This window comes from Lactuca serriola, chromosome 3 (genome assembly GCF_051521515.1).
Source record: "Lactuca serriola cultivar US96UC23 chromosome 3, Lser_US96UC23_V15, whole genome shotgun sequence".
NCBI lineage: Eukaryota > Viridiplantae > Streptophyta > Magnoliopsida > Asterales > Asteraceae > Lactuca > Lactuca serriola.
The window spans coordinates 191548796-191562102 of record NC_136410.1 but is presented as its reverse complement, the minus strand read 5'-3'; the positions used below and the strand labels follow the sequence as shown (position 1 = coordinate 191562102).

General features: G+C 35.2%; 1 protein-coding gene across 1 annotated transcript; it reads right to left on the bottom strand.

The window, feature by feature from the left end:
- Nucleotides 1-2500: 2500 nt before the first annotated feature.
- Nucleotides 2501-3996, bottom strand: LOC145095944 (uncharacterized). Its single transcript, XM_079033749.1, has 4 exons — nucleotides 3958-3996; nucleotides 3740-3874; nucleotides 3400-3649; nucleotides 2501-3306 (listed from the first exon to the last, which is right to left on the bottom strand). The coding sequence occupies exons 1-4, from the start codon at nucleotides 3994-3996 to the stop codon at nucleotides 2501-2503; spliced, it is 1230 nt and encodes a 409-aa protein (XP_078889875.1).
- Between the last annotated feature and the right edge of the window lie 9311 nt (nucleotides 3997-13307).

Sequence of the window (13307 nt, the reverse complement as noted above, 5' to 3'; positions counted from 1 at the left end):
AATGTCACCTAAAAGGGTGAGCACGTCCTTTTCACTGACTTTTAAGTGAGTTTGGACCACTAGATCGACCAAAAAAGATATGTGAAGTTGGGTTCGATGGAAACCCTATATTTGAAACTCAATCCTACCACATAAGATCTTACGTGGCTTCCACATCACAGTATGGTCATTTCATTTATTTGGTAAGCTGCTAGATTGATGGTAACCCGTCAACTGGGTTAGAAGCGATTTTGTAGGGATCTTCATTTATAGAAGTCTTCATTTATTTGTTGTACAAATAAATCAACCTTATAGGGGCATTCATTTATTTGTTGTACAAATCGACCTTATAAGGCTCTTAGATCGACCTTGTAGTTGTCTTTATTTACTTGTTGTATAAATCGAGTTTCTAAATTACAATACCATTTCCTGAAAGGGTGACTATGCACTTTTCGTGAACCAATAGATCGACTTTCATTAGTTTGTTGTACAAATCGAGCTTCTAAACCATAATAACATTTCATGGATCGGTAAAATCGAAATTTTATAGTAATATATCGACTTTCTTGCAAATTGAAACTCGATGTTAAAATCGAAATTAGGTAAAGATAGTGACTTTATTGCAATTTGGGAAAAGTGGTTACCGGGAGAACAGAAAAAACAATCATTTGGTTGATATTGCAACAAAATTATAAATATTGTGACATAATTGAGAAAAAAATAACTCAGTGTCATAATTGAAATTTTGTGGTAATATAATAACTTTCTTGCAATTTTCCCTTATCCAAATGTATAACATTCTTCAATTCTATAATTAAACGGATTTTTTTTGAAGTATGTCTTAACAAGATTATATATATATATATATATATATATATATATATATATATATATATATATATATATATATATGTTCATATTTTTTAAAAATACAATGTTTTAATAAAAAAAGTGCTTATAGTGTAATGTTGTAGTTGAAAAGAAAATGTAAGAAGTTATAGTACATAGGTGAATTAAAGTTATGTACAACGACCTTTGACAATAAATAAAAAACAAGCATAATGTTTTCATTTAAATTTCTATTAGGTTGCACGAAATGGGGTTATTTTTTGAGTAAATTACACGAATGGTCCCTATGTTTGGAGTAATTTGTACGTTTGGTCCTTAACTTATTTTTTAACTCGGAAGTTCTCTACAGTTTGTTTTTGTTGCGTGTTTGGTCACTGTCTTACTTAAGGTAAGGTAAGATAATGTGAGGTGGAAGTGGGGTTGGGGGTGTGTTTATTTAAATAAATTAAAAAAACCAAGGACAAAATAGTCTTTTCATGTAAGAAAGAGACAAAACATGCAACAAAAACAAACAGTACAAACCTTCCTAGATAAAGAGTAAAATACACAAATCGTCCATGGGACAAGTGCCAAATTGCACGTTCAGTCCCTATTTTTAAAAATTAACTCGGACCGTCCCTCAGGCATTTGAATACTACCCGCCCAGTACCTGTTGTCGTTAAACGTTAGATTTCTCCGTTTGGGTGCCCCACGTGCCCTGCACGCAGGGGTATTTTTGTCATTTCATGTCTCGTGCCCCTAATAGAGTCGTTGCCCCTCCCCTGCTTTCATTTATGTTCGTTACCCTTCTTCCCTATTACTTCTTCCCCCTTTCGTTCTTCGATTTCCCTTCTCCAACCAACAAAAATGGCAATTAGATGCAATTGTGGAGCTGAAGCTGTGATTCATACCTCATGGAGCAAGAACAACCCTGGAAAATGTTACTATGCTTGTTCTGACCCGGTTAATTTCGATTTCTTGATATATCTAACCTAATCTCCTAATTTCTCCTATTTTCTATAAATTTTAGCAGTGCTAAATTTTTCTACATGGTATTTTGTAGGCTCGTGGTTGCAAGTTCATTGGTTGGGTGGTGGAGGATCAGAAATGTGCTTGTATGAACATAAGGATGAAGCTTGAACAACAAAATTTGAAACTGAAGTTGTATCTAGCTATTAGCTGGTTTCTGTTTGTGTCAATTCTAGTGTACAATGTATAGGATAAGTTGTTAGACCAAAGTTGGATGTATCAGTTTAAATGTTAATGAAAATTGGGTGTTTTTTTGGATGTATCAGTTTAAATGTTAATGAAAAGTGAGTGTTTTTTGGTAATTGCCAAACATGTATTCAAACCAAAGTTGGATGTATCAGTTTGCATGTATTTAGACCAAAGTTGGTAACTGCCAAACATATATTCAGACCAAAGTATTCTTACTAAAACAACAATTTATGTCATATCATTAAGTCATCAAACCATTAAAACATGCATCCATACATTAACAACCTAATTAATCATGAAGTTATTCAAACCGTTACAAACATTAAGTCATCAAACCATTACAACTATCAAAGTTAAAGAAGTAGCACAACATTAGTTCAAACTGAAATTATAGACCCAAAATACATGACATAACATTGTTTCAAGGACATCAAAAGCATTTGCATTCAAAAGACAAGAAAGTAATACACAAACACTAAACCATCAGACTTTTCCCCTTGTTCACAGCACCTGAGTTCTGTCCCACACAAGCATTCTGTCCCACATCACTATCACCAACATTCTGTCCCACATCACTACCACTGGCCTGTGATCCTCCCACTGTCTGCCCATTGCAGCTCCTTCCATTATGACCAACATTTCCACACTTTGAACATCTAACTGTTCTGGTCCCGGTAGCACTATCATCTTCAGTAGCAGATCTTCTTCTTTTCTTTTTTGGCCTACCAATAGGCACATGATGTTTTGGGGGTAGTAACTTTGTTGGACAAGTACTTTTTGCCCACATCATCCTCCCATTAATTGGTTCAATCTTAAAGGAATACATCTCTTGCCATGTCTTCAACCAGTATGTTGGGTGAACCCATGTTTCAGGTATCCCAACATTCTCATTATTTCTCCTCATATCCCATATAGCTGTAATTGTGTGCTTGCATGGTATGCCAGTGACCTCCCATTTGTTACATGAGCATGTACGTTGTGTTATGTCAACTACACATTGGTCCACACCTTCACCACCTATGACCTGATACTTCCCATTTCCACAAAACACAACCCTATACTCTGCAGCTTCACCTTTGATCTTCTCTAGAGTCTTGGTAGCTGTAGGAGTTAGTGGGCCAGAACATTTGTCAATTGTCTTTTGGACAATAACAAGCTTCTTCATTATGTACTCTCTAATAAACTCCAAGCAACTTATAATTGGTTTGTCACGACCCTTGACAAGTTTGCTATTCAATGTCTCACAAAGGTTGTTTAACAATGCATCACAATGTGCTCTTCCTATGGAATAACAATGTTGCATCATAAGTTTCAATAATCTTTGAAGATGAATACAATCAACAATGTTGAAGAATTCTAACATGTATAACTAACCTGTGAAGTGAGACCTGGACCAATGTTGGGGTGGAATGGCTTTAAGCCATTCATATGCATCATTGTTCAATTTCTTCAGTTCCTCCATTGCAATATTGAATTGCTGAACAGTTGTTGTTGCTGCACATTTCCAGAGACAATCTTTAAACTCCTTGCCCCTCCACTTCCGCTTCATATTCTCATGGATATGACGAAGGCAAAATCTATTTTCTGCACAGGGAAACAATTTTGCAATTTCAGGCAACACACCCTACAACATATACAACATAAACAGAGTCAATTTTATATAATTAGTACATATAATATAAATGGGAAGTAGTTAAACTGTGTATACTATTACCTTTTGCCTATCAGTTATAAATGTAAAGTTTGAATCATCACCAAGATTTTTTAGAAACCATGTCCATGAACTGTAGTTCTCAGACTCTACAAGACCATAAGCCACTAGGTAAGTGCAGTTGTTTCCATCTAATCCCTATAATAGTAAGAACAAATTAGGTTAACATCTATAAGTCATAAGTAAGATTAAGTAGTTAATCCATGTATAAAATTACTTACCACTGCAGTTAGAATCATACCAGGGTAGGGACCCTTCATGAATGCACCATCCAGTCCAAGAAAGTCTCTTTTCCCTGCTGCAAATCCTTGTTTCAGTGGCCCATGACATATATATATATATATATATATATATATATATATATATATATATATATATATATATATATATATACGTCTAAAAATTCTAGTATCTGATGCAGGGTTGGAAGAATTATCCACTTGAAGCTTGACTGTTGTGTTTGGGTTTCGACTATGAACCTCCAGTAGATAGTCCCTCAATATAGAATATTGACCCCCAAAATCACCCCTAATAGTTTGTAGGGATTTTGCTTTTGCCCTAAACACTTTCATGTCCTACATTTGAATTTGGTATTTTCTCTCTAGCTGCTCCTTTAAAGCCCTAATTGGTATTTCTAGGTTAGACTCTAACTGCTCAAGAATTTGTTTGGAAAGAAACTTCTAATTACAAGCTTTGATTTTTCTTGTTTGTAGACATTTAAGCTCCTTTTCATATGTTTTCACAGTCCAATCATCAGCCTTTTTCCATTTACTTATTAAAAATTTCCAAGGGCACTTACTGCTTTCACCTACTTCCACTGCACTTTTCTTTTTTACTTGGTCCTCCTTTTTTACCCGTTTGATTGGGTCCACTCCTTTGACTTGGCCCACCTTTCCCAGAAGTCTCAAGTACTCCCATATCTGGTATTGTTCCTTTACATACTACCCTGACCCTGTTTTTATCATTCTTGACAATTTCCAATTCTCTTCTTGTCTCTATCGCATGTAAGTAAATTCTGTCTTTTGCTTCTTGAGAACTTGAGAATCTTTGAAGTATATAGAAAGGGTCACTCACTTGAGCTGCATCATTTATGTGTGCCCTTTCTGCAGCCCGAATTTTATTTCTTCTTGTACTCATTTGCCCTTCATCAGATGATGACTCAGATTGTAGAACATCAATGTTGATCACCTCCATCTCCTCATCAGACATTACTACATTCTCTGTTGTAATAGGGGCATCACCAAACCACTCCAAATTATCATCAATGTTGAGGTAGAAATCATGCATGTCTGCCACACCCCAAAACCGGAACGGCGGAAACGTTCTGGGGTGGATGACGTCATGCCAAGTATCACAACACGTGCATTATAGTAATCAAAGTACAACAACCATTGCATTAATAGTAATAGTTTTACATGATTTACATAACAATACAACACAGTAATACAGGTAATAATATAAGAGCAGCTTGGCACAAAACCGTCTTCAATAGAAGCTCCTGGAATGTACCTGTCTAAAGCTGACCTGAGAATACAAGTTATTTGAAAAGCAAGTATCAACATTTTTACAAATGCTGGTGAGTTCATAAGTATTTAGTGTCATTTTATCCAAAAAACTTTAATAAAAGTGGTAGTCTTAGAGTGTCCATTACATTAGTGTCTTTTCCAGAAAATCCTATATTTTCTTTAATAAAAGCAGTCTTCTACCAAGACTGGACGGAGTTATGTGGTAAAAAGTAGTTTTCCCTTAATCGCTATCACTATCAAAATACAGAATTTGATTATTAAAGTAAGCAGGAGAAATCAGGGAAAATAACATATGCCTCAGCAGTGAAGACTGCTGACTAAGGCAAGAGGAATCATAGACTCCAGGAGAGTATCGAATGAACGATACGCTTGACTCAGTCTAACAAAAGAAGACACAGACCCCAGATGGTACCAAATGAAAGGTACAACTAGCAAGGTCTAAAAACAAAGAATACAGACCCCAGACAGTATCAAATGAAAGATACAACTAGCAAGGTCTAAAAACAGTGAATACAGACCCCAGACAGTATCAAATGAAAGATACAACTAGCAAGGTCTAAGAACAGTGTGACTCTGGGAGTGAGTTTCCAGCATACAGTGTAAATTGCTGGTGAAATACCGTTACCTTAAGGCCATGAATTATAAGGTAACCTGGGATACTCGTAACCATACTAACCGACACTACAGAACCTGACGCCCTGCAAGCGTCTATAAAATGTGACATTTGTCACCCCTTGGCTTGGTAGGCCGTGGACTGTAGCTAACAGTCAGGGTGCGGGGGTGTCAATTCCGTATAGATCTATACACACAATGTCCGTTCTCCCTACAGGAGACTCTGGTTACCAACTAGACGACGGAGAAGGCCGTGTCCCGAAGATGCATCCCAAATAGTAGGTAGTGGGTTCCAATATAAGTGCTGAACTAGAGGTAGAGACTCATAACGAAACTGACTAGAGTAAACTATATGTCTATGCTCGCATACATAATATATAACTAATGAACCAAACGACCTTCGGACGGCCATCCGATCCCACCAGACCACATCTCAACGAAGAAAAGGAAATAGGGCGGACAGGCCTTCCTAAGTCCTTCAATCATTATTTATATGCATCTATACAAGCACATGCATACATCTAACTACGTCTGAGTGTGTAACAAGTGGGAACATATCGTGAAGTATAACTGAATCGTGATGTATAAACGTACAGTGTGGAATAACCGAATCGTGAAGTATAAGTGTACAGTGTGGAATAACCGATTTGTGAAGTATAAGCGTATAGTGTGGAATAACCGAATCGTGAAGTATAAGTGTACAGTATGGAATAACCGAATTGTGAAGTATAAGTGTACAGTGTGGAATAACCGAATTGTGAAGTATAAGCGTACAGTGTGGAATAACCGAATTGTGAAGTATAAGCGTTACCAAATATAAGTGTATCACGAAGTAGAAGTGACAACAAGTGAAGCAAGAGCATCTAATAGGCATAAGCGACTACAAGTATAAGCGAAATAGAGGCAATAACAAGTATAAACGCATCACGAAGTGAAAGCGTTATCAAGTAGGAGTTTAAACTAAGAGGGAGTATCAAAACATGGAAGAAAACCTTTATACTTGAGAAAATCACAACTTGGTGTTCTGTGGTAAAATAAGTTTGAAAACCTTTAGAAATTCTTTGGAAACTTTTCATAAACCAGTTTAAAATGAACTTTGATAAAACAGTGTAAGTAAGAGTTTTGAACAAGTGAAAACCTTTTGGAAAACCATTTATAGTATCCTACTTGGTAAAACAGTTTACAGTGTGGTAAATCCTTGTGCATGCGGGTTATCAATCACATGTGATTGATATGATAACTAGCATGTTTAACTTGTATTCTCCCCCTATAAAACATGTAAAAACATTTAAAAGGTTCATTCAGGGGTATGAACTCACCTGGTGTAAGTGGATCCGACGAAGGTGCCGGTTGGGTGCTCGGTGTCAAGTAAAGACTTGGACACACTTAGTGACCTATTAAAATATGGTAACATATGTTTTCATACAATTAGTATATATAATACCAATTAAACAAGTATACGCGCTCTAAGGAGCGGAAAACACTTTGGTTAAGTGTTTGGGGTGTCCCGGGTAACATTTAAGGGTGTGAATGGCTTAGGAATGGAGTTTACTCTTCAAGAGTAAACTCTATACATAGAGTTCACGGCCCTGGTACAACTCCTCATGATTTTACGGCCGTAAACTCATGGTGAGGGTGTTCTAGGATGTTTAAAGGCCTTATATCGATCGTGGAATTTTGCTAGGTCCGAATATATAAGGTACGAATGGATTTAAGGCATTTAAATGGACCAAATGGGAGTTTACGGCCCTAACCAAGGGAGTTTACGGCCGTAAGCTCCCAAGGACATCTTTTTTAGGTGTTTTAAGCGCTTAAGTGATTGAGAATAAATCCTATGTATTTTTCCAAGTCAAATGGGGAGTTTAGGGCACCATTTAACCCCTTTATAGGAGTTTATGGACCAGGTACCCTTTCATGAGGGGTTTATGGACGTGAACTCCTTATGGAGTTGTTTTAATTGAGTTTAAGGCCCCTAACTTGTTGGTGGTTGATTCTTGAATTTATTCTAAGGCCATTGGTGGGTTTAAGTGGCTTGTAAACACTCAAATATGAGTTTACTCCCCATGAAGAGGAGTTTACGGCCCAAGCATGTTCTTGGGCAGTAAACTCATGTTAACTCTTCAAAAACTCGTTTCAAGGTGTTCTAAGTCCGAATATGTAAGCCTAAAAGTCATATCCAAGCCTTAGGGGCAATTTGGAGGGGTTTTGGGCTTAAAAACCCCATTAAATGGTGTTTACGGTCCAAGAGTGTTTTTGGGCCGTAAACACATCATCTTGCCCCTATTTTATGTTTTAAACTCGAATTTGTAGGCCAGATAAGCTATATAACAAGTTAGGATAGTTTACCTACTCGTTTGGGGCTCGAAATGGACGATTTTTGGCTTGGGAAAAAGTTGTAGAGAGAGAGTTTAGAGAGAGAGTAAAAAGGTGGAAATGGAGTTTACTCTCCCTTATATAGGGGTTGGAGTTGAAGCTCAGTGGAAATCTATCAAATACTGCCGTTAAACGGGGCTTTTGGTCGCACCCGATTTATTGGTCGTAATAAAATCAACTTTTTCCAAATTAATATGGAAATGTAACTTAAGTGTTTGTAATTTATTTTATTACGACCAATAACGACATAGAATATAAATAAATAAAACATTTATTTATTTGGCGACCTCAAATTAACGAAACTTTTATAAAATGGAATATTCCGTTAACGGTAACGGGGTAATGTAACGGAATAAACTTTGGGTTGTCACAATGTCCACCTCGGGATCATCCAACAAGTTATCCTCATCCACAATGAAATCACTATCCTCACTATCAGTTGAACCTCCACTACCCTCACTATCACTAGATCCACCTAGGGCTTCACTAAAGGTTTCCATAATAGGGGGTTCCATGTTTGGTTCTCTCACAGATTCAACTTCAATAGGGGATTCCATTCTAGGGGGTGAAATATGTGCAACATCAATATGACTAGGGGATTCCATGTTAGGTTCCATTGTAGGGGTTTGCATTCTTGGTTCTAAAACAGGGGTTCAAATGTGGTTTTGTCGATCCATTCAAGACACAACCTTCTAGAACAAGAAGAGGGTTCAACAATCTCTTCAATCCTGAGTTTTGAAGGGTCAGGAGACATAGCATATGTATGCAAGTTGGTACGCCAAAATTCTGTATACACATCTATAAGCTTGTGTGAAGCAACGTAGGACCTTAAGTGGTTGACATCTTGATCACTACCCAACGCAAACAACCCAAAATCTAAATCCCCTAACGGTCGTTTAAAATGATAATACATAACCTTACCTTCTTCAACACAACCCAACTCTTCCGTCATATCATCAATGTCGTGAACAGAGAACAAATCACCGTCGATCAAGTCCACAAATTTTGTGGAATTTTTGTTGTCCCTTGATGTATTTTCTCCCAGGAAATTTGGTAAACTCTCCTCCATAGTGCAACCGTATACTAAAAACAGTTGGATTCCCACCTTCACAAGAAAAAAAACAACAATATTTTCAAAATCAGAGACAAAGTAATCAAGAACAGAGCATAAAATGGTTGTCTTTCCTTACCGTAACTTGCTTCCAAATCGATTTCATCCATCTGTGGTTGTATTCGCCACCCACTCATCTTCACTCTTGACGGAAGACTAGGGTTTTTGTGAGACGAGAAAGGTTTTGATCGGGGACTGGGTATGCAACGTTTGGGTGAACTGGATATGGCGCCATACGCAGTTGATGATATACACGAGACATGAAATGACAAAAATACCCCTGCGTGCAGGGCACGTGGGGCACCAAAACGGAGAAATCTAACGTTTAACAACAATAGGGACTGGGCGGGTAGTATTCAAATGCCTGAGGGACGGTCCGAGTTAATTTTTAAAAATAGGGACTGAACGTGAAGTTGGCACTTGTCCCAGGGACGATTTTTGTAATTTACTCCTAGCTAAAACCATAGGGATCATTCGTGTAATTTAATTTTATATTTTTGTTTGGGGTTGGAGGTACCGGGTACCCCCAAGATGAAGACCCCTTCTAAAGTGGTATCGCCACTTTGCTTGCTTCAACAAATCTCTCTCTCTCTCTCTCTCTGCATTAGTTAGTTGTACCTAATGCTTTATAACTTGTACCAAATATTGTTTGTATGTTTTTAGTTAGTTAGTGAATTAGTTTTGTATGTTTTAATGTTTTTGTTAATTAATTTTGAATGATTTTAATTAGTGTGTACTTATTTTAAAATTTAAAAATAAATGAGTTGGGAAAGATGAGTTTCTATATGTTTTGGGTTGGAAATGATGGAAGTAAGAGTAAAGAGAAAAATTGGTATGAAACTAATATGATAGTAGGTTGAGTGAATTTGGAGGGAAAGACTCCCTCCACCCTTAAAAAGATGTATTCGAAGATCATCCAAGTATGCAAAAGTTTTTTTTTAAAAAAACTTACTATAAATAATATTAAAAAGATCATCTATCTTTAATTTGTTTTATGGGTGGTGATAAATGAACTCCATAGATAGACGTGTGTGTGAGATCTATCAACATTGGTATGTAAATCATTATTGTTGTATTTATATCAAAATTGGTAAATATAGTAAAATTAATATTATTTCATGATCAAAATTATGCATATGTGGTTTAACTATTGGTGAAATTATTTTTTAGTGTTTTGATGTTCTTAATTTCTGTTGAAATAATACTTGAATTTTGTTATTATTTAGTGATATTATTTTATTTACTTCATCCCTTTTATGCAATTGTTATGCGGTACTTCGATGTTGATGTTAATGTTGATGTTTGTGTTTGCTTTGTCATGTTGTACACTTAAATGTTCTTATTAACGAGTTAAAGAATGTCTTATGAGAAATCAAATATTTTTATTTTACTTATTTATTTATTTATTTACCTATTTACTAAATCAAGACAAATCTCAAAATTAAGAATGGAAATTAATGGATTTTATATATCATGATTTTATTAATTTGAATAGGAAAATAAATATAAATAAATTGTACAAACATATTTATTTTTGGGAAAATGACTCTTGAGGGTAACTAACTGTTGAGTTTCTTTTCATTTGATCCTTTTTTTGTACCCAATATATAATTCAACATTTTGTTTGCGTTCACCATAACCTTTTTGTTTGGTTATCACCTGTGATAGCCGGTCAAAGGGTTATGGTGAAAACAATCAACAAGTTCGATGGTATATTGGGTACAAAAAAACGAAAGTGATCAAATGAGAACAAGCTCAACAGTTGGTTGCCCTCCTAAGTCATTTTCCCCAAAAAGTTATTTGAAATTAAACCTGCAAAAGTATCAAAGACTTCAACCTTCTTAGGCCATTACGTATATGTAGAGCGTTTCAGAGGGGTAACTTAGTCAAAACATGGTCTATGCTATGCTTACGGTGGTTAGCTGTCAACAACTCTCTGCAAAAGGATATGACTGTGTATGAGAGGTATATTTATCAACATAAACGTTTACCTCGAGGTATATTATGATAATGTGTCTGGAAAAACTGCATGATCTTGTACATATTGATGTTGTATCTTATCCCATTAATTCGATCTTAAAGTCAAGTAATCTAAAAAATCAAAGCACTTGTGATTCTACTCATTTGTAGACTTGTCCAGAATCCATGATACGATGAATCATTTAATTGGAAATGTAAATGTAGTCATGAAATACACCTTCTCAATCAAGATTGCTCTAATAAATATTCAAGTGCATTACAAAGTTGTACATGTATGAATAATGTTCTTTCGTGGGTTATGTTTTGATGATTTTCTGTATATATATATATATATATATATATATATATATATATATATATAGGTTTAAATGTGGATTGATATCTATTGTGCGGACGTGTGGACAGTGGTATTCTGTGAGAATGACAAAGAAAATATGTTGTTTGTTAATGTGAATACGTTCAATCTTACATAACTATCGTCATTATCACTAATAAAATTGTTTATAAGTTTATTATAGACATTTTATTATTATTCTCATTCCGTCAGAATGTTGTGAGAATGTTTATTGATTCGTATTCTGTAAGAATGAAAATAAATGAAAAACGATCCGTGAGAACAAAATTGAATACAAATTAGTAAGAATGCGTTAAAATGACAATAGTTGTGTGAGGTTGAACTTATTCACATTGCAAGACAACTTAATCTCTTACTAATTCTCATAAAATAGCATTGTCCACACGTTCATACAATAATTGTCCAACCATATTATAACCCAACTCTCTCTCTCTCTCTCTCTCTATATATATATATATATATATATATATGCTTAGGTTATGGTATTCAAAGTAATTATTGTGTTATTGTTTGCATAAATATGGGCCAATCATTTTACTTATTTTAAAAATGTGATTAATACATATTATTGAATTAAAAATAATCGAAAAATACCGTCTAATTTAACTAGAACGTATTTTAGTCAATTAATATATATATATATATATATATATATATATATATATATATAGAGAGAGAGAGAGAGAGAGAGGGAGGGAGGGAGAGTTCAACCAACTATAAATTGCCAAATCATACAAACAATATATAAATAAGCAAATTGAAAAAACTCTCCTGAGAGAGAATTAAACCAACTATAAATTGACAACTCATACAAACAATATATAAATAAGCAAATTGAAAAAACTCTCCTAGTGTGGAGATATAATGAGTTTATTCATTTTAGTTTTTTTAATGAAAAAATTCCACTAAGCATTCTTATTGACGGTGCTCTAAGGGGATCTAGCACCCTCACGAATTTAAAACACGTTTTTGAAGTATAAACACACTCTTATAAGGAATGCTTCGTTTTCCTTCAAATCGACTGTATTGTTTTTGCCCAAGCACGTCTAACTATGGAGTTCTGACCTGCTTTTTCCCAAGCACATTTAACTACGGAGTTTAGATGATGCTTTAATGACTTTAAAGCGCGTCTTTGAAGGAGACGTATCCATATCCTTATAAGGAATGTTTTGTTTCGCCTTCCTCAGCTGCTCATATTATGTGGTTATGGTGTAGGATAATATAACACTATGGCGATTATACTTTTACCTTAAAGCAGTTGAAAACGCTCGAAAGCTTTGTTAGGAGTCACAAACGTTCTTATAGCCTTCACGATTAAAAAGATTTTGTTGTAACCATCTAACGTTTCTTATGTTGAGGATGTTTGGGTCAAAGTAAGTCAGAGGTGTATATATACATATCTTTGCGAAAAGTTGTATATACAACAATCGATCGATCATCTGAATGTTATGTTTAAGTGGAAGACAAGATTTGTCGTTTTTTTTTGTTCCATAAATAACCACTTTATAGTTAAACTATCTTTTGGGGGTTATGAATTTTGGTTACAAAGTTTTATGTTAAAGTTGCTTGGATGTTGATTTTTAATTGTTACAAGTAAATCCATAATGTGGAGCT